The sequence below is a fragment of the Oxyura jamaicensis genome, chromosome 9, assembly GCF_011077185.1.
Source record: "Oxyura jamaicensis isolate SHBP4307 breed ruddy duck chromosome 9, BPBGC_Ojam_1.0, whole genome shotgun sequence".
Classification (NCBI taxonomy): domain Eukaryota; kingdom Metazoa; phylum Chordata; class Aves; order Anseriformes; family Anatidae; genus Oxyura; species Oxyura jamaicensis.
In genome coordinates, this window is record NC_048901.1 from 25452202 (window position 1) to 25473600 (window position 21399).

General features: G+C 46.7%; 2 protein-coding genes and 1 long non-coding RNA gene across 6 annotated transcripts; 2 read left to right on the forward strand and 1 right to left on the reverse strand.

Annotated features, from left to right (window-relative positions):
* Positions 1-6: 6 nt before the first annotated feature.
* Positions 7-10670, forward strand: SIAH2 (siah E3 ubiquitin protein ligase 2). Its single transcript, XM_035334277.1, has 2 exons — positions 7-447; positions 8610-10670. The coding sequence occupies exons 1-2, from the start codon at positions 40-42 to the stop codon at positions 9165-9167; spliced, it is 966 nt and encodes a 321-aa protein (XP_035190168.1). The 5' UTR covers positions 7-39; the 3' UTR covers positions 9168-10670.
* Positions 8808-18642, reverse strand: LOC118171291. The gene is made up of 2 exons (XR_004753144.1): positions 18515-18642; positions 8808-8888 (listed from the first exon to the last, which is right to left on the reverse strand). It is a non-coding gene; the product is annotated as an uncharacterized LOC118171291 (long non-coding RNA).
* On the forward strand, positions 12278-21371 carry ERICH6 (glutamate rich 6). Of its 4 annotated transcripts, none has more exons than XM_035334273.1 (12): positions 12279-12667; positions 13012-13127; positions 15169-15215; positions 15310-15426; positions 16273-16374; positions 16453-16610; positions 17610-17677; positions 18486-18643; positions 18790-18875; positions 19625-19777; positions 20300-20531; positions 20779-21371. In XM_035334273.1, exons 2-12 carry the CDS (start codon positions 13016-13018, stop codon positions 21040-21042), a joined length of 1497 nt encoding a protein of 498 aa, XP_035190164.1. In that variant the 5' UTR covers positions 12279-12667; positions 13012-13015; the 3' UTR covers positions 21043-21371. The 4 variants fall into 4 exon arrangements, with proteins under 4 accessions (XP_035190167.1, XP_035190164.1, XP_035190166.1 ...); XM_035334275.1 differs by having other exon boundaries at positions 12279-12579; XM_035334272.1 differs by having other exon boundaries at positions 12280-12686.
* Positions 21372-21399: the final 28 nt, after the last annotated feature.

Below are 21399 nucleotides of genomic sequence, written 5' to 3' on the forward strand. Positions count from 1 at the left end.
CGGGCGGCCGCGGCCCGATGGTGGAGGGCGCGCGGCGCGATGAGCCGCCCGTCGTCCGCCGGGCCCGGCGCTAGCAAGCCGTGCGGCAAGCAGCAGCAGCAGCAGCAGCAGCAGCAGCACGCCCCGTCCCCGGCCGCCGCCGCTCCCGCCGCCGCCGCCACCATCGCGGCGTCCGGCGCCGGCTCCTCGGCCGTGCCCGCCGCCGTGCTGTCGGGGGCCGGCGGGCCGGTGTCCCCGCAGCACCACGAGCTGACCTCGCTCTTCGAGTGCCCCGTGTGCTTCGACTATGTGCTGCCGCCCATCCTGCAGTGCCAGGCCGGGCACCTGGTCTGCAACCAATGCCGGCAGAAGCTGAGCCTCTGCCCCACCTGCCGGGGCTCCCTGACCCCCAGCATCAGGAACCTGGCCATGGAGAAGGTGGCCTCGGCCGTGCTCTTCCCCTGCAAGGTAAGGGACGGGCAGACCGGCCCCGGGCCCGCCGGGGTCGGGGGTCCGCTCGCGCCCCCTGCGTGGCCCTGGGCTCGGGGCCCCCTCCTGGGAGCGGCTGTGGGGGCGGCCCGGCGCTGCCCCGGGCTCCTGCCCCCGGGCCTCCTCCTGCCCCTCGGAAGGCAGCGGTCCTGAGATCCCGGTGTAACTCGGCTGATCCCGGTACCACCGCCTGGGACGGGCCCGGTGCCGCAGCCGGGCCGGGCGGCCGGCAGCCAGCAGGCCGAGGGAGCCCGGTGCGGGATTTCCTCCGCGGTGCGTGTCTCGTCCTCATACAGCGGCATTACAGTGTGTGAGAGAGCTTTAAGGAGTTCTCTGAGATAAACCCAATGTAAGCCATAGCAGCGTTCAGACGGGGGGTGCCTGGTGGCCGTGCGCTCCCCGAGGGTACCCCAGGAGTCGGTTCCCTCCTGCGTGGGGTCTTGTCCAGAGCCACCGTGCAAAGCAAGCTGCAGCTCTGCAAACGGAACGCTTTTTGCTGGTCTTTGTCCCATCCCCAGCTTTAATTTCTTCCCCATCATGAACACAGAATGGAACAGAAAGTCCTTGCTGGCCTCCGTTGGCCTGTTCTGTGTTTCTGCAGATTTCTGAAGTGACACAGCGCGATGGGAGAATCACCGGCCTTTGGAAACAAACCTGTAATGAGGCTTTCTCATTCACTGTAAATCCTGGTCTAAATTTTGTCCTAGTGTTTGGCATAATCAGTAGTTACTAAGACAAGAACTTTTTTGTTTTCCAGATATTTTAACCTATGGTGATGTTTAGTTGAGAGAGAGCGAGTTTCATGGAGGTGGCAGGAATCCTGTTCCCAACCCTCTCATTAGTTCTTTGCAATCCTCCTTTGGAAGGACAGGGTCTGATAAGCTGTCAGTTCAGTAATGATGCCCGAATTTGTTTTTTTAAAAGTCCATTCTGCCTCAGTACTATTTCAAGTATTCAGATTAAACATTTAAGTCTTTTTTTTTTCAAGTGCTCTGTTTAAAAGAACAAGGTGAACTGCTCTGAAGTTCGTATCCTTCCTAGTGCACATTTATCAGGGTGGCAGACGTGTGCAGGCAGTGCTGAGCGGGCCCTTTTTACGTCTTCCTGGAGTCCCTCGATGCTTAGGCCTCCACAGTAGCAAAAGCACTTTAAAACCACAGGCTGGAGTGATGGTGGGACAGACACAGGAACTGCTGAAGCCCTCGTTGACATGGAATATGAGAAGGAAGATCTAAAATAGGGAGCTGCCAGTGGCAAGGGGGGGAGCAACAGCCAAGCAGGACTGGTGGAGCCGTGTCCTGAGGTTTCTGGTGGGAGCTGCCCGCAGAGCAGCTGTACATTGCATGTGCCAAAGCCAGGCCCTAAACAGCCTTTCTCTAGCCAGCCCGCAGGAGCCATTAACGATGCAACGGGGATAATGGCACCTCCAGAGTGAATCATCTGTGTTAATTCCAGCAGCTCTGTAAGCACAGGCGGTGGTGAGAGAGCACCTGTCTGAGAGCTGGCTGGGCCACAAGACAGAACGGGATGGCTGCAGGCACCGCACCGAGCTTTCGGTAGTGTGGGGCTGTTTTACCGCTCAGCTCCTGCGTGGGAGGCAGTCTCGGGGAGCAAGAGCAGATGGCACGTAGTGCTGGTGCACAGGGCCTGTCTCGGGTAAGCGCTGCTGGAAGGGCAGCGCATCAGGTGCCCAGCAGTGGCTGGTTCTGAGCCTTAGGGAATAAGAGCAGTCAGGGCATTTCTGACTGATGCATCAACATTGGAACAGCTCCTCTGACCAGAGTTCTTACAGTTGTTTTTTGCATTGAAACGCAACACTGATAGGTGCAGCATGCAAATTTGCCCAGCAGCAGAACCACCAGGCAGGACACCTGCTCTTCCCCACATGATACGGTTAAACAAAGTATGGGGAAAAGAAGAAAAAGCCTACAGACTCTTCCCTTGAAGAGGACAAGGCATTCCTAACTTTGCCTGTCAGACTTTAATTTACTCCATTGGTACCAGGTTTCCAAAGCCTGGGATTGGCTTGTTCACCCCTTTAGGTTTTCTTTCTCCATGGGTAGAGGAATAGAAACCAATAAAGATAAGTATGTTTCATCAGAAAAAGAAAAGAAAAAAAAAAAGAGCCTTCCCCTAACCCAAGAACTGACCCAGCTGTCAGCCAAGATGTTCAGGTACATCAGCTATAAACACTTCTGCAGATGGGCACTCTCTAAATGTAAATAGTAATAAGAAGACCAGCACGTGTAAACCAATTAAGAAAGCAGTATTTCCAAAAGTTCTTCCAAGTGTTAGTTCTGTGGTTAACATCATGCTCTTCAAAGCAGTAGCTTGCAGACGGGAGGGATGCAAGTGAGGCTGGAGGTTTGCAGAGACTGCAGGAAGCCCAGGGCATCAGATAGCTCAGCTTTTTGGTTACGGGACTGGGAGTGGTTTGACTCTGTCTCCCCTGAGCCAGCAGTGTTTTGGTGGTCTCAGAAATGATCCCAGACTGCGCTCTGTGCTAGGATCTCCTGCCGAGGTGCACAGGACTGACTGTGCTGGGTTAGTGTTGGCTTGCAGTTTGTCTGGGTTCTTGGTACAGTGCTTGTGGGCTCAGGCAGAGCTGTGAGGATTTGAGAGTTGAACCAGCAGTGGCTGGTATGCTTTGCCATGAGGCATTGTGCCAGCAGGAGGCCAGAGCCCATCTGGGAGCCACAGCATACGGCGGGGGCTCTGGAGCAGTGCAGGGATGGCAGCAGTGTCCATGCGGCTCTGGGGTCCAGCACAGGGGAGCTGGGCAAGCTCTGCAGGCAGGCTCTGGACGTCTCCAGCAGCCCCTGGCCACACTGCCGTGACCACACACGTGCCTCTGGCTCAGGTGAGTTTTGTAGCTCCGGCCGCACAGAGCATAAGACAGGCAGCGCGCCTGCCTGGGGTCCCAGCCAGCATCCTGTTCCTGCCCCAGGCAGCAGCATGCTTCCTTCATACTCACCAGTGTCCATTCGAGGTCTCTCTGCCCCCCAGTTGTCTGGGCACTCAGAAGTGCCTTGTGGAGGCAGAGAGGTGAATAAGGCTCTGCTTCACTTACCTTCTCACACCCTCTCTTTTATGTGGATTTTTTCTACCATGAGTAATTCCTGTTCTGCTGCTTTCACTTTTCCCAAGAGCAGCAAAGTGAAATTAGCATATGTTAATAGTTTTCACTGTTCTTTCTTAGACCCAGAAACAGCAAGGAGACTGTCAAGACTAATTCTCACATTAGTGCTTGCAAAGCCACAAGCACCCACTGCGGAGGTGAGCATTGCCCAGGTCAGCGGAGCCTGTCCCTGCAGGGCTCGTGCCGCAGCAGCACCCAGCGGCGGGGTGAGGACCACCTCACCTCGTGCTGCGGCTGGCAGGCAGCTTCACAAGATGTGGAAGAACAAATAAAAGCAGTTGTCCTTCCAGAATAGTTCTGTGTAGTTCTAGAAATAACTCTGTGAGTGGTACTAGAAATAAGTAGGGTTGAGACATGATAGCACTGACAGAAAATGGGGATTTGGTGCTGCCTGTGGCAGCGTTCATAAATGATTTAAGAAAGAATTACAGTTAATGCAGTTCTGAAATTTACAGGGCTTCTGGAAAAAAAAGTCCATGGGAGATTTAAATCTTAAAATCATGGTAAGGTTACTGAAAATACAGCTCTTAGTGTTCAAAGCAAAATATATAAAATTAAGCGCAATCATAATCACACACAAACACCTAATTAATGAATACGAAAGTATTTTTTCTCATCTTTTAAATAAGTGCAAGTGGAACAACGTAAAGGTGCTCTTTAGTTATGAAGCTGACTTAATTTGTAAATAGGTTCTTCTGCGACATTGAAATTTTTTGTCCAAAACCGGCTATGAAAGAAATCTTGTGACTTCAAGGCTTGATGAACAGACATCAAGAGCCACTTTTACAGCAATCTTGTGAGATATATTGTGATTGTTAGCTGCTAAAAGCTGGAATTGTGGCCTGGCTAACTGAGCCAGGCATAGGAGAGGCATTTTTATATTTAACCATTTAATCCAAAGTATACTAGAAAGCAAGCAGAGCTGTAAACGTTCTTAATCGTCATCTCCAGAACTGCAGTCCTCATATAACCACATGTAGTAGCAGAGATCTGTGTCCTGCCGTGTTTTGCTAGCCTTTTGTAATGGGACCTGACAAACAGAGCTGTTCATGCCTGAGTTACCTGGGCAGCAGCCATGGAGACGGCCACTCCTGATCTGTGCTCTGTAAAACTCTAGGCAGTTCCTGTTTGTGTTCCACTTTAGAGTTTACCTTCAACAGCAAGGCAAGAATATCTGTGTTTGTTCGCACACAGATAGCAGCCCTGCTGGGCAGGTTGGTGGAATTGCAATTAGCAATGCATAATGGGGGGATGACCCCTCATGGACAGGTACATGAGTGAGTTCTCAGTGGCATGATTAATTCAACTTAAAGATGTTTTATATATAACAAAAAAATTGGCTTTTCTAGTTATTACATACATGAAAAAAATCTGTGTACATAGGGCTTGATTCTTTGGGGGAGCGAAACATCATTCTTTCTAGTTCTCCTAGGAGTGGTGTCTCTGCATTTTGGGAGCTCAGACAGAGGTCCCTCACATAAAGAGGGTCTTCCAAGATCCTTTAATACCTAACTAGAGGTATTGCCCTGCTTCTGAGTCTTCAGATGGTTCCGATCCTTTGAAGAAAAGGGAATCCAGTAAATTCATTTTATTGTACTCTGAAGCTCCACTTTGAAGCAATAAATTGAAAGCCTTCCTGCACCTCACAGCCAATAGTAACATTCTGGATTTTAAAACTGGGAGGTGAGGTAAGGCTGTACATAAACTGAAAAGTCTTAAATATATCAGACTGATTGCTCCCTCAGATTTTCTTTAGACACACGGTAGGAGGTAGGCAGAGATGCTGTATGCCCTTAGACCACTTTTGCTACACCATCAGTACAAGGAAAAGAATGACAGGCTTCCTACGTAAGCAAACCACTTGCAGACAAGTTGCATATTCATGTTATTATCGTATATAAACTTCTGTATGTTACCTAATGCCTACTATATGGCCTCTTCAGAGATTTTCTTAATTTAAAAAGTCATTTTTAAGATTTTCAACTAAAACATGATCATACATATTTCTAAGACATAAACTCTCATAAAGTGGTCTTTTGATTTTCTTTCTGATGAAAATGCATGTTTATTTTGCTTAATATTTACAGTTTAATGTCTTTAATTGATCAGAGATCCCTTACACACGGAATTCTGTTACCCTCTTTGCACATGTATAGAGCCTGTGCACTCCATATTGAACAACACGGCACTCATTGGCCCTTTCCCAGGTGAGCTGCAGCAGAACACACAGCACTGCTAGCACAGCAGAGTTTCTGAAGGCACTCTGCCACGCAGCCAGTGGCAGCCCAAACGTTCTTTCTCACACACATAAGACTCTGGAAAGCACAGAGGCTCACTGGTTTGGGGGCTTGATCCCGCCGTGTGCCTCCAGCAGATCTCACTAGCATCACTGCTAGACTGGGCTGAGCGTCTGTCACTGAGCTTGAATGAATGCTTTGAAAGGCTAGAAGGATCTTAAAAGCAGGGATGGTTATTCTACAAAACACAGGAGGGGGGAAAAGCACAAGGGGGTGTAAATCCTTGTTGGGTCCCTGAACACTGCTGTTCTACGTACATACAGGAGCAGGCAGGCTTTTTCTTTCCTGGAAGCATAATTTGTATCTGAAGCTACTTATATACTGCAGGGAGAGTCTGCTGGCTAGAGCAGGATAGGGATTGGGACTTGGCAATCTATTCCCAGCTCTGCTACTGATTTCCCTTGTGGCTCCAGACAAGTTACTTTAATCCTGTGTCCCTGCCTGCCTGCATTTATGAGGTCAGCAATACTGGCCTGTCCCTGCCGAGCACTTTGAAGCTTAGACAATGTTTTCAGAATGCTTTAAGACACTCAGATATCCTGTCAAAGTGAAGTCCACACCAACATGTGTGAAGTGACACATGGCAAAATATCATGATGACTTCTGAGCTGTTTCCTCTTAGGAAAACAAATATGGTGCTAAATAAAATACTATGAAAACAAGTACATATAATTTTTTAAAATTGGAATACTAGAAATGGAGAGAAAGGCAACGAAAAAGCATAAAAGTCACATCAGCCCAGGCATTAGTGGCACACGTGTGCTAATTCCACATGCAGCCCTGGTTCCCCCGTCTCAGCAAGGACATAGGAGAAGTGGAAAAGGTAGAAGGGGCAAGTAGATTGAAGGTATTGTATAACCTGTACACAGGGAAAGACTTAAAGACCTTTCAGGTTGAATGAGAGGAACAGTGAATACTAATGACTTTTGCCAAGCAGCATGAAGACAGCAAGTTTTCTCTGTTCCTAGATGATCTTTAAGGGTCCCTTCCAAATGAAACCATTCTGTAACTCTCTTCACAGTCTCCCATTGTCAGTAGGGCTCCCCAAATGTTACCAGCAGCAATGTGTTCAGGAACAAACAAAAGGAGGTATGTCACAAAGTGACGGAAAAAACCACCAGTGGTTACTTCACGCTCTTGCTATGTTCACTACTGGTCACTTCTTGAGGCACAGTGCTGGCCTATGTAGACTTCTGGTTTTGCCCAACCAGCAGCTTATATAGTCTTATTTATGTTTTTGTTAATCAGGTTAGACTCAGAGCAGCTCTTCAACACAGTGCAGTACGATTAAAGTGTCAACAGGGATATGAACATGGGGAGAAAGCAGAACAGTGAGAGAAGAAATGTACGGTGACGACACAGCCGGCACGGGATCCGCGTGTTTGCCTGCTGGGGCTGCTCTCTTTGGCAGGAGGACGGTCTCATTCCGTGGCAGCACGCCTCTGCTCTCCTGCTTGCATGTGTGAATAAATCCTTTAGCAGAGGATTAAGCAGCAGGGGCAGGCACAGTAAATGAAGGTTCACGTTAACATATTATGGCTTATAAAACAAGCTCCTACAGAAGCCCAAGCTGTAATTTCTGACCTAGTACTTCTAGCACTGTGTTGCAGCGTGGGTGATTTGCCAGAATTGAAGAGGATTTTGGCTTTTTGCATCTCAGGCATGTAACCCTTTGAGCTGAAACTTCTTGCACTTCTATTAACCCAAAATAAGCATCTAAATGTTGGTTAATTCTGAGTTTCCTTTGTTGACTTTTTAAAACAAAATTCTATCCAGACTTGTTTTTTTTCTGCCAGCCTTTTGTCACTTCAGATGTACTCTTTAGGATGGCAAACGTGGTCCTCACATGTAGTCTCAGAGAAGAATGCCTATCCTCAAGGCAGCGTGGTAGCATCTGTGAGCAGCCGTGCACACAAGTTATAACCCTCGCGATAGCACTAGCAGTGTTGCAGGTGACACCACAGCTGTCTGCAGACTGGGGCAGCTATGCTCTTGGCAAGAACAGGAAAGATTTTTTTCCCTCTAGAGGTAGTGAGGAAGCAATGTAGTCAGTATAGACCACTGAACTCACTGTAGAAAAAGGAAAAGCATCCCTGTTTAAAGCAGATTAACCTTCAGAGGTGCCCAGTGACATTAAGAGAAGTCACATGGTACTTATTTGTGCACCGGCTTCACGCTCAGTGAAAAAATCATCATCCGTCTTTCCACTCCTCACAACTGCAATGCTGAAACTGTTCCAGTGTTAAAACCGTTGGGATTCTGCATTTTAGTGTAATGGAAATGCATTTGCTCTGTGATGGTAATTAGGTGTATTTAGTAAAAACACACCACTCCAGTAGCTGTTTGCCCAAACTAGCATCCTTTTTTAATTTCAAAGAAAAAAAGAAATCATACCAGGACCACTTCAGCTGATCTGGGCTGATCAGATCTAACTACAACAGCAAATCTATCTACAACTCAACCTTATAATCCATTTTATCTAAGTGCTTGCATTAAAAACAACAACAACAAAGTACAGGAATAACCTGTTTTTAAGAGGAAAAATAAATAAGCTCAGCTCTAAGTTCAGAGCTAAATAAAAATATCTAATGTAAAATTTGCAATGAAAAGGGAGTTCTAGTTGATCACAGGTGGGTCACAGGTGGGAGCAATGAACAGTTATGCTGGGTGTGTTTCCTAATCCCTTGTATTTGGTCTTTTTCCAGTACGCAACAACAGGCTGCTCCCTGACACTACACCACACAGAAAAGCCAGAACACGAAGACATATGTGAGTATCGTCCCTACTCCTGCCCGTGTCCTGGAGCCTCCTGTAAATGGCAGGGATCTCTGGAAGCCGTGATGTCCCACCTTATGCATGCCCACAAAAGCATTACCACCCTTCAGGGAGAAGACATCGTTTTCCTTGCCACAGACATTAACCTTCCAGGTGCTGTTGACTGGGTCATGATGCAGTCCTGCTTTGGTCACCACTTCATGCTGGTGCTGGAGAAACAAGAGAAGTACGAAGGTCATCAGCAGTTTTTCGCTATCGTGCTGCTCATCGGCACCCGTAAGCAAGCGGAGAACTTTGCGTACAGACTGGAGCTGAACGGCAACCGCCGCCGGCTGACCTGGGAGGCAACTCCGCGCTCCATCCACGACGGGGTGTCTGCTGCCATACTCAACAGTGACTGCCTAGTTTTCGATACAGCTATAGCACACCTTTTCGCTGACAATGGAAACCTTGGAATTAATGTGACCATTTCTACATGTTGTCCGTGATATATTTGTGTAGTTAGTGAAACCCTTGGCTGTCTGACATAGTGCTTTACACGTACCAAGAATTTTCTTTTTGTTCTGTTTTTAAGTGATATTCAACTATGTCATTGTGTATGTTAAGGTTCCTAACTAGCCAACATTTTTAAGTTTGGAGAGAAGGGGAACAAAAGTGTCCTGTAAGTAATATAAGCAAGAAAAGGTTTTTTAAATTCTTGGGTGCCTTAGGAAGATTTCCCCCCACACGGACACCTTTTTAAATGTAATTATATTTTATTTAAAGAGTGCTTCCATTAGACATACGACTTAAAAGACTTGAAGGACTGCATTCCTGTTTGGAGTGCACCTGAAAGCCCTTTCAGCATTCAGGCTGTAAGTCTGTCTGAAAACAGACTTACTCTCACTGGTGACTTCTAAGAGTTTTTAGTAGGTGGGAAAAGAAAGAAATACAAGCAACTTCTCGCAGACCTCCCAAGAGACGTTGTGGCTCAAAGTAGATCAATAGGTACTTCAATGTTGCTACTCCATTTCCTGCTACCTTATTAAAAAGGGATGGGCATAGATTATTTGCTGTGTTTTCAAAAAAAGGGGGAGTGAGGATGGCTGAAGCATAGCAGGTTTTACAGAGCCTGGGAATTGCCTGCTCTGGTCCATTTTAGGGATATCAGGGAGCCCAGCACAAGGCACAGCTGCTCACAGCTGGATACTGGTGGAAGCAGGAGGCATATAACTTAATACATCCCAAACAGCTAGAGCCAATAATATAGAAATATATTCAAGCTGTCTATGTGCAGCTTCCCTTGGAGACATACTTGATTATTGTAAAAGACTGATTAGAATAATATAGCAAGAGCTTTATGGCCAGTGTCATGTCATTTGCTATTTAAGTTTTGTTGCCATATTTACTTTATTTTGTAATAAATATTTTGCAAAAATTACACTGCACTAATACGCATGTGTGGTAGCAACTATTGCTTTCAGGTCCCTCGGTATTCAGTGCCTCGCTGAGCTCTTCCTCCAGCCGCTCAGGGGCTGCAGGATTTGATTCCTAGCCTGACTCATGTAAACGGAAATCTCAGTGTGCCACTGGAGCTGAATCTGCCTGCGAATCCCCCTCTGCTACCAGAAGCCTTCTGTCTGAATCAAGAGAAATAGTAGGTCTGCATGTGACTTTGCAGAGTATTAAGATGCCACTTGGAAGAGGCAATATGTTGTGAGGTTACACAGCCTGCTGAATTACTCAGAGGTAGTAAGCCTCACGATAGTGGAAAACTAAATAAGTGACAGATGAAGCTTGGTGTGAATAAATATAAAACAATACTTGGGAAGAAAAACAGTCCCAACTACATGCATTCAGGGAAGAGACCTCTCGAGGTATGACACAAGGTCCTATGCAAATATCACACAGCACTTGGCAGCAGTCCATAGAAAAGCACAAGAGAATTACAAGAAAAGCATCAGAGAGGGAAAGCTTGTTTTGTCCTTGAGAATTTGGAAGTGATCATGGAAGAAAAACAAAAAACAAAACAAAACAAAAAAACAAAACAAAAAAAAAAAAAAAACAAGGAATTACTGTAATCTTTTTGTATCCAGTTCCTGTAAAGATCCTACATTTGATCTCATTTACACTGTGCTGGCAGAACTCCAGCAGCATCAGCCAAATGTACTAATTTACTCCTGCTCAAGCGGGATCAAAGTCAAGCTCTGGCTTTCACAAGAGTTAACACCTGTGCTTTTAGCAGGACTTGTTAAGCAAGTGTTCCTAAGAATTTAATTCATTTTCCCATATCTCAGTCACATTTATAGTGGAAGACAATTTTTCTTGTTGACAGTTGGGGCTTAAGAGCTTTCTGTGTAAAACAAAACTCTGAAGCAAGTCTTTTGTAGCAGCATTCATGAAATGAAATTAATTAGTCCAATGTTGCTAATAACCCACAGTAGATAATTTAATACAATTTCACCATGGTTTCCTACACCATTCAGTTCTTGTGAAGGAACAGATACCTTTTGTTACATGTTACAGAAAAAAAAAAAAAGGAAAAAGAAATACCACCCCGTATCTTTCTTACAACTGAGTTTAGAATAAGGAATACCTCAGCTTGTACTGCCAATAAGTTACATGTTTCCCCTTCAGATCAGTGAATGAACATGTGACATCGATTCCAACACCTGATGAAATTGTTTCCTTCCCTACAAAAATGGGTGCAAAGGAGCTGGCACAACCTGAGAGTGATGTCCAAGGTCTGGGTGGGAGAGGCTGGCAGGACAGTAGCACCTTACCAAGGAAAGCAGCAGCACATCAGTTATGGAAGTTTCTCAGAATACCCACAAAAACATTACAGAAGTCAGCCTGGTTTTATTAACAAAACTCCTGACCACAAACAAAGCAATCTGACTTTGAAACAGATGGAAATGTACCCTGGGAAAACTCCACCTGAGGTGACCGGCAGCAGTGGGGCCACTGCAGGGCCAGTGCCACCAGCTGAGCTCTGCCCGCAGTCTGCAGCCCTGCGGCATGGCAGCGCCGGCAGGCATGGTGTCATGGCCATGCCAACACTACCTGACTGCAGCTTGTGACAGGGTGATACAAGGCATCAGGAGCTGTACCTTGGATTTTTGATTTTATTTTTTTCTGTTGAGTTGACAAAACATATTGTTGAGTATTTTCCCTAAAATCATTTCCACTTTAAACAAACGGAAAAATGCAAGGACTTGCAGGGACCAGCGAGTTCACCACAAGTGTGGCACTGCCTAAGCGCTTCCACCCTGTGGCTGTGCCATTGCCAACAAACTCTCCATTTTTAAAAGCGAGTACATCTCAATCATCCTGTGTAACATGGGTGCTTGTGAGGCCACCGCAGCTGCAGACACCATGTCGACTGCAGAGCACATCCACACTGCTGTGGGTTGAAGCGCAAGCCTGGGTCTAACACCGCCTGTGGCAGATAGCACGTAGCAAACACGGCACAGAGCTGTGCCATCCACACAGCACCCCAGTGCGGCTGAGCACCCGCCCCAACAACACCAAGTTTCCTGAGCCCTGGTCTGGCTCCATGAGCCCTGGTCCAGCTCCCCTCAAGCAGGCAGCCACAGCCCCACCATGCCCAGGCCCCTGCGGCCCCAGTCTGCCTTCACGCCAGACGGCCACACCACACCACACGGGTGGCAGCGGCGGCTGTGGGCACCGCTCCCGCTGGGCTCGCCTCACGCTGCTGGCGCTGGCCCCAGGGCACCGGGCTCCAGGCGGGGCACCCCGGCAGCCCCTGCGCCCGCCGCGTCGCCACGGAGACCTCACAGAAACCAGAGGCCACCATGGCAGGGGCCGAGCGGTACGGAACAGGCTCTGCCTCACCCCGCGCTGCTGGGTGAGGGCCAGCCCCACAGCCCTGCTCGTGTGAGGGGTGCGCAGAGGAAGCCGGTATCATCATCCACAGGGAGCAGCGAGATGAGCGACACCGGTGCTGCGACACATGCAGCCACTGAGCCGGGCACTTGGTGACACCCGGGTGAGACGGGGCAGCAGTGGTGAGGCAACTTGGGGACACCAGGGCAGCGAAAGCCCAGCCAGAGCACCCCAGGCACTGCGGGAGAGAGCGGGGTCGTGGTCACTGTGAGGCCGTGTGCCTTCCACAGCACAACTCGGGGCACATTTGCAGCCTTTAGACCAGACACCTGAGGTGTCCTTGGCCACAGCATAAAAGCCAGGGTCAAGCCCCACTTCCTGTCTAAACTGTGCTAATTTCTGGTTACATACATTTGGAGAAGTTTTGTTTATTAGTTTATTCTTCAAAGGCAACTGCTTTGAAGTCATTGCATAGGACTAATACACAGCTTTCTATCTTAAATTAAGGGAGATGGAAACGTCAGGCATTGCCAATCCCACCACTGTGCAGAAGCCACCAGGAATTTCAGTGGCCGTGCAAACAGAAGCTAGCTGGCTTTATGAACATGCCTACGGAAAATCATGTAAGAAACAGCTTTTCTCAAAAAGCAGGTTGTTCGCTTGCATTCTTTCACACGGGCTGCCTGGTGCCCATATGCCTGCTGCAGAGGACCCTGCCATTTCCCCAAGATCTTTCTGCACACCAGCACTAGCCCAGAGGCAGCCCCAGCAGTCCCCTCACGACCCGCAGCAGAACTGCTTCCAGATGAACCTCTGGGCCTCCGCAGCCTGCGCAGGAATGCTGCGCCAGGCAGTGGGTGTGGAAGTGCTCAGCAGATGGCAGGAATAGCTCATTGTATTCTTTTGAGAGGTACTTCAAAGCCTCTAAGGACAGCTGAAAATACATCAACCTTTTTTCTCCTCCTGCTCAGCTGAGTCATCCATATGTGTGACTCAGTAACCAGCCCCTTCACTTACTGGGTGAAGCAGGTTATACTTTAGCAGGTAATATATTAAGATTAGGCATAAACTAAAACTATCCCTTTTGGGCACCCCATCAAGTATCCTTTGTGCTTCATTTTCAATGTCAGGCAGTCACAGAATGGATGAGGCTGGAAGGGACCTCTGAAGATTGTCTAGCCCAACCCCCTGCTGAGCAGGATCACCTAGAGTGATCCTTTAGAGAACGTTTGGAAAGTCACTGTGAACATCTTTGCAGGGGAGAAGTGTTACAGACTTTTTACTTTAGATGGAGGTTCACATCTTGGCAGGATGACTGTCACTGCCATGGTCAAAGTACAGAAAAAAAACAACAACTTGTGCCAGCAGTGAATCATCTACCTGTGTATAGCAGCGGCAGAGAGAGATGATACAGAAGGCAGGTTAAGGATGGGGAAAATCCCCCAGCATTGTAGCCAGGGACTGGGCTTCCTGGCAAGCCCTCAGTACTGCAGCACATGCAGGGCTATGCCCAGGCTGCACAGTGCTGCTGCTGTGTTTTGCCCTCCTGAAGTCACTTCTTGGGTGGCGTTTGTGAGTGGTTACACTCTGTGATACAGCGTGACCACAGAGGATGATAACTACATATATCTTTGAACTGCAATTAAAAAAAAAAAAAAATGGTTCAAGCAAGCCATCAGCCACATCATTCAGTCTTTTAAAAGACTATGCGACTCCTACAGCATTGCTTTCTGCTTTTCCTCCTGCACTAGTGCATTCACCTCCAGACACGTTGCCAAGCAGCAGTTTCCATTGCAGACCTGGGAACTAACCTGAGGCTGCTATGATTCTTACCCCATCCTTTCCAGCTACACACTTGGATTTTGTCATATTTTCAGAAGAGAAGGACTTAGAAAGGCATTTGGTATTTCAGCCTACCCAGGATTTCTTTATCTGGCTGAATATTTTCTGGAAAGCAGAGTGAGCTTACTTAAAAGGACAAGACAAATTGTATGGCAGCAAAGGGAACTGAAATTCATGATTAAAAGAACAAGGAAACTGCTTAATTTGCCTGGACAGGAAGCAGAGGCAGCTCACACACTGACCACATCAGTATTAAAGCAGCAGGATGGAGCAGCAATAAGATGCACACCTGGGGCAGCTGGATGTTGGTAACACCACCTGCCTGGAGTGAATGTGGGGCTGCTGAGGACGGTGACAGAGACCCAGTCACAAGAGATTTTTCCTGTCACCTCAGAGGCCAAAACTCTCTTCCTTGCACTCACACAGCATGGGCTGCACTTGGAGATGAGAAAAAACAATTGCCTCTCTGACTCATACTTCTCAGAACCAGAGAGACTGGAAATGTTTTAGAGTGCAATGCTATATTAGATGAGTGCTACAAGTCATTGACTGTAAGCAATAAGCCATCTCCATGACTTCGGTGGGACTACTTTTAAGGTCAAACCCATTTCAGGTCCTTGTGGCATTTAGGAAGGGTCACCCACAGCAGCCTTTCTGAAGTTGCAGAAAGGTGTGCGTTGAGGAGGTCTCAGGCCACTGATGTAGCTGGCAAGAAAAGGGTGACATGCTGAAAGAGAGGAGATATGGGGGAGTCTAGGAGATCCTTTTTCTGGGAACACAGTACTGCTGATCAATAATTCTCATTATTGCTGTCACTTGCAGCCCTGCCAGACAAGTCCAGCAGTTTAGATATTTTGTGCAACTTGGAGGTAAGTACTCACCCAGTTTTGTATTTTATGCTTAGCATTTTTACCTTTGAACAAAAATATGACTCCATATTGCTATTTCTTTTTCCTCTTCAAGTTCAAAGATGACTTTGTGAAGCTGTTCACGCAGTCCCTACACACACTCCCCTCTGTTGGCCTGCCGACTATTCTGGCCTACAGACCCGAATCATCATGGGACAGCATGCAGATCGAGGTAAGTCAGTGGCAGTTCCAGAAACCAAGCTCCAGAGAAACCAAGTATCTAAAAATTGTATGGTCAGAAGAAGATTTGAATCAAAGTGTTAAACATGTGGTATAGTAAATAAAGGGTGGTTGCCAAATGGCCATAGCAAGTACCCCTTCACTCCTTACTGAAGGGGACAACTGCTGTCTCTCTGAGGTGTGCTGAGCTCAGGTGTGCTGCCTTTGTGAGCAGAGGCGTTAAACAATAAATTTAGCAGGTGCTCTTGGCAACTGCATCTTTTATATGTCAGTTTCAAAAATGTCTTTTCAAAAAACCAATTAGTCTTTCAAAATATATAGCATCCATCCTTAAAGTGCATCAGTGCAGCAGCTATGACTTGCATCTAGTCAAATATGTTCAGCTTTTTTAATCAGCAAGTCTGCTGGTGATTCCTAATGAAATTCCACAGATTCCTCTATGATCAACAGTGCTGCAGTCAGGAAGCTTTTTCTCTGCAAAACCATAAGCAGTGTATTTGAAAGGGTTAATGCAGCAGAGTACTCAACTGTAGCATTCTGCATGCTCCAGAGCTTTCCCTCTCTTTGGGATGGATGGGTCTCAAACACTACATTAATTCAATTTCTTTGAGCAGTACCAAGATTTTTAATGGCTACAGATCAATTTTTCTTTTTGGCAGTTTCCTGAACCTAATGGCCTGATGTAAATTGTTCCAAGATATCATAGTCACATATGTTTTAACTATTCTTATACACATGCTTTAAGATGTTGTGTTTTGAGCAAAGCCTTATTTCCCCGATATAAAGCAAGGACTTCTGTGCTGATACTATACTTCTGTCATCCCTACCTTCACTTTAGGTAGAGGAGGACAGCACTCCAAAGTGTGAGTTCTGTGGTAGCCTGCTGAAGCCATTTCCTTCCTTTGAGGACACTTGCCCACCATCAGAGGATTATGAATCAGTAAGCTGGTGGGAAAGGATCAGCCGATGTTTACTGTGGAAAGGCCTGCTGTAGTGACACTGCTCTTCTGCCTTCCAGAAGTTCTGCTGTGAGCAGAATCAAGACCTCTACGAGTTCATTGTAAAGGAGACAAAGAATCACGAAAGTGCTTGGAATGTTCCCATTGCTATCGAACCCCACAAGTCCCATGGCACTGAAGCCGAAAGACGCCTGTCAAAGGAGAGAGCATACCAGAGGTACCGTGAAGTGACTACGGAGAAAGCTAAGGATTGCTTTTGTATAAGAAACAATAGGCTACTCTGGAGAGAAAATAAGTAGCAAGAAAATAAAACTACAACAAGCGGGGATGAAAGAAGAAGGAAAAAAAAAAAAAAAAGTCAGGCAGCATATTCACTTTAGACCCTCTTGGCTTTTCTTTTCCTAATTTGTAAGAGAGGGTGGCAAAGCATGTGCTTGCTATTTATAATAAATACAACATACCCAGACACAGGTAGGGCCCAAAATGTAACTGTAGCTATGGCAGGGACAATATTAGGGTCTCACTTTTGTTTTGCCCCATGTGCCAAAAACAATGCTTGAATTTTTATTTCCCTTTTTTTGCTGCATAAACCATGACGTGCATTTGGATTCCAATTTACAGAAGCCTTGAGAGCTCTGCGTTTGACTTCTGCTGAGTTCTTTAGATCTCTGTATAAGCTTAGGGCCTCCTGCTAAGTGCACAGCACAGGCTTAAAGAAAAGTAATACAGCACACCTGGAAGTAAACTGCTAGTTTCCCTAAAGAAACTTTGCAGCCTGATGGTGTGAGTACCTCATATTATACACAGAACATAAACCAACGCCATTGTTAGGCATAGCCACGTTTATAAGAAGCTAAGCAAGAAAAAATATTGAAGATATTTTTGCACATCACCTGTCTTGTTCATCTAGTGGGCAACACCCCTTTTACATAAAAATTCTCATAAAATTCATTAACATGTTAAGCTTTGCTATCAGTATAGTTGATAGTATTGCAATCAGAGTTCATTCACTGAAATCTCTGTATGGGAGAAATTTGTCTTTGCTGAGATAATATTAGATTGATAATATGCCATTGTTTCCAATAGTTATTTGCAATTATAGTAGTGGAGAGAAAAACAGATTCCGAAACTCACATCCCTACTGCAACAATATCCAGCACTGCTAGAATTTAAAACAGGATATATGAAGTGTGTCATGAATACTTTCATTTTCCAGGCAGCAGGAGAGAGAAATGGCCAGACAGTTAGCTTTCCTGGCAGCTGAGCCAACAACTGTAGCCGAAAGTGAGTTTGAATTTATCTACGTATTTATCACAACAATGAATTTGGTGGAATTGCTTGTCTCTAATGCTCTCTAATCAAATAGGAAGATTTATGCAGTGACATGCTAGTTCATTGTCCATTGTGCAATCCCTTTATTTAATATAGCAGCATCTAATTCATCTCTCACATGAAAAAAATCAGGAACAGTTATGTGGCCATGGCACAGAGAGGACCTATGACTTTCAGTGCTTCTACCTGAACGTTTCCACAGAGATACACAGAAACTGACCTTAGCATTAGGGTTGTAAAGCCAACCCCTTGGAAGGTAGGAACTCTCAGAATTAAGGTGATTAAGGTTTTACCTAATAAAGTGAACACTCTGAACTCGTGGCTGAGGCTACAGGCAACTGAACAGCTTTTGGGATCTAGTGAGTAATAGCAAAGCCCTTTTGACTAAGAACAGGTAAATTGGATTATCAAATATGGGCATATTTTCCACAGAAGATGTCAAGACAATAAGGTTGCTGTGTCACCAAGGGCTGCTTATTCTCAGTCCTCTAGAGCATGCAGACATGAGTGCTTTCTGAGAAATGTCATTATTTACATGCACGTACATATACACATAGAAAATTGTACTCTGAAGTAGCTGAACAGCTAGGACAAACATTGTTAGATAAAAAGTTCCCCAAGACAATCCCAGGATGGAGCATTTCAGCCAGAGATTTGCATTCCACCAAATTACTGTCTCCCTGCAGAGACGTCAGCCAGTCCTGACATCAGAAGCAGCAGCCCTACCTGATGCACACAAACCCTTCCCTTTCCTCTGTAGGTTCAAGACAACCTGGCATGATTTCTTACCTGCTTTCTCAGGAGCCACCATCTCCAACAGGCTGGACACTGGTACCTGGTGAAAGAGCAGCAAAGCTCAAAGAGGAGCCCATCTCCTACAGCATCGCCTGCTGTGATTTCACCATTGTGGGCGGAAGGGCAAGTAGCTGCTGCTTGATGGGACGAGCTGCACCTGGACTGCACCCACACTGCAGAGTAACTGGAACCCTGCACTGGTGCCTTTAAAGGGGCAGCTGTGTGCAGGACTTCTGTCATTCATTTTATTGTTTCTTTTCCAATCTTAGGTAGTGAAGAATGAATTGTTGGAAAAATACTACAAACATGGAGGGAAATTTCTTACCATGCTTCCAGATGGAACAGCGCAGTTATTGTATCCTTACGGGGCTTACCTGCCAGCACTAGTCCAGGGCTGGAAATGTAATGTTACATGTGTTAAAAAGCAGTAGTGAAACAGCTTAAATAGCCCTTGGTGTAAAATATTTTCAGATCAGCCAGTACCTCTGATGAAGGAATGGCACTTGTGTATTTAGTACCCAGCTTTAACACGCCACCCACTGGGTCTGTTCAGACCCACTCCCAAGCTGTGGTCCCATGGGTGGAGGCCTTGCTGCCAGCCCCAATGAGACACAAAATACCTGCTGTTCAGATACCTTCAAGTCAGGTTTCAGGGGCTACAGACATTTTTTCCACTGGTTGATTTATATATATATATATATTTTTAACCTCTGTGAGACCTGCCCCTGCTTTCTCTGTGTTCATTCACGTTAAGTTGGTCGTTTCATGTTGCAAGGCTTGTACTTTCAATAATACGTGTTACAGGCTCCATGAATGTGTCATTAAGGCTTCTAAGCAATTCTGCCTAGGTTATTGGTTAAAAAAACAACAAAAAGGTGTACTCTGACCACTTATTTTGTCAGTGTACAGAAAACTAATGTAGGAAAACAAACTTTGGCCCTTTCCCAGGTAATACTGGCTGCACACCACCATTCTGCCTTTAACACAAGAATCCGGGTAATACAGCAACTTCTATACTTCAAAGTAGCGCTCTGAAATATTTAGTATGTAAAAACAGATCAAGCACACAAACAAAGGCATTGTGAACACCTTATCTGACAATAGCTATCCATCTGGAAATCTGGCAATCATTGTCATACGAGAAAGAAAATGGTTTATTTGCATAGTACAGGAAGACAAGCACAATAACGCCGAAATACAAGCAGTATTTAAGTCCAATGGCAGAAGTACTTGTTATCACCCACACGGATCTGTATGGTATGTTTGTGTCAGTCATAGCATCTTTTCTGTCCACTGCACATTTTATAGTTCAAAGATCATAAAATGTATTTTTAGTAGCACTCAGAAATTAAAAGGCAGATATAGCATAGGGGAGATGTGATCTGTAGGGAGAGCAAGTGCGTTTTACAGACTCGTTAATGCCACTGGGAAAAAGCAGTCTTTCAGAGACACAGCAGTGTGTGCCAAGTTGATGCAGCATCCCCTTGTTCCGTGGAAATTCTTCCTATGAAGGGAGGAAGCCTTGGCTCAGAGGTGTTCTGGACAAAATTAAGATTAAACCCACGCATTTCCTCTTCCCACACCAGAGAAATATCTGCCCACAGTAGTGTAGAAATGCAAAACTCTGAAACTGGCTGTTTTTTTTTTTGTTGTTGTTGTTTTTTTAATTTTTATTTTTATTTTTTTATCCTGGCTGCAGCCTGGGTAGTTTCCAGGGGCTGAGCACCCCAGAAGTGGCTGAACACCTTGATGTGGAGCTTTGATTTTCCTCTCTTTTAGGATAAACATGAATGTTCAGGGAGGGCAGTATTTGGACAAGGCAGGCAGCAGGGTGAGAAGGTGGACATGGCCACACAGCTTAACATCATCAGGACCCTGCGTCCCGTTCAGCCCAATCTTCATCTCCCTGAACCAGCACGTGGGGGTCAGGATTGTCGGCCAGGACAAGATCACTGTTTCCTTCCTCGCCATGGGACAACAAGCAAAATTCAACGTGGGAACCAAAGTGCAGGTATTTCTCAAGCGCACAGGCAGTTCTACACACAGCTGCTCCCTGCAGCAAGAGTGGGGCAGCCAAGGAAGCTCCTGCCCACGGATCACACTTACCCCACGGTGGGCGCCCCCTGCATTGCCCCACAGCCCCAGGGTCACCTAGCTCTGCGGGTCTCCTGGCGAGAGGCCTCACCCCAAGCCCCCATTCCTCGGAGCCAGCATGTGGCCACGGCTCTGCTGACACCGCTCGCCTCCACTCCTGCCAGGTCAGCCCGGCCAGCCGGCTGCGTGCTCCCTCCCCGCTGAGTGAGGATGACCTCCTGTTGCTGGCCCTCAGGGTGAGGATCCTGCGGCTCTTCGATAAACTGCGTGGATGCTTAAGCTTTCCTTCCAATGAGCAGTGGGACAAAATCAAGCCTCCAGCATACCTTATGACACAGACTTTAAAGATCTTACACATTTGCACAACTTCTGACCTAAGTGAAGAGCTGCGCAACTCGGTTAGGGCGATAGTAAATGCTCAAGTCTGACCAGCATGCATGGTGTGAAGGCGAAATGAGCAGAGCCTGGGAAGAGACAGAGATGTCCTTGAAGCTGTGGCACTTGCGGGTGCTCAGCAAGGTTCCACCGGCAGCTTTTCCCCACTGCGGTGTGGAGCCGAGGACAGCCTGCAGCCCTTCTGCACAGCCACCCTCCTGTGACCCTCCCACCCGAAAGGTGCTTGCTCAACGTAAATGAGGCTGTGGCGCAAGAAGCACCAGCTCACGTTTTGGTGTGAGCTCGTGGCGAAGTACATCTTGTCTGTGAGGCTTGAAGAGGGGCTTTGCTCAGGGTACAATAAATTCATGCTTGATGTTGGTGCATTGCTCCCGAGTGGCTTCTTTTCC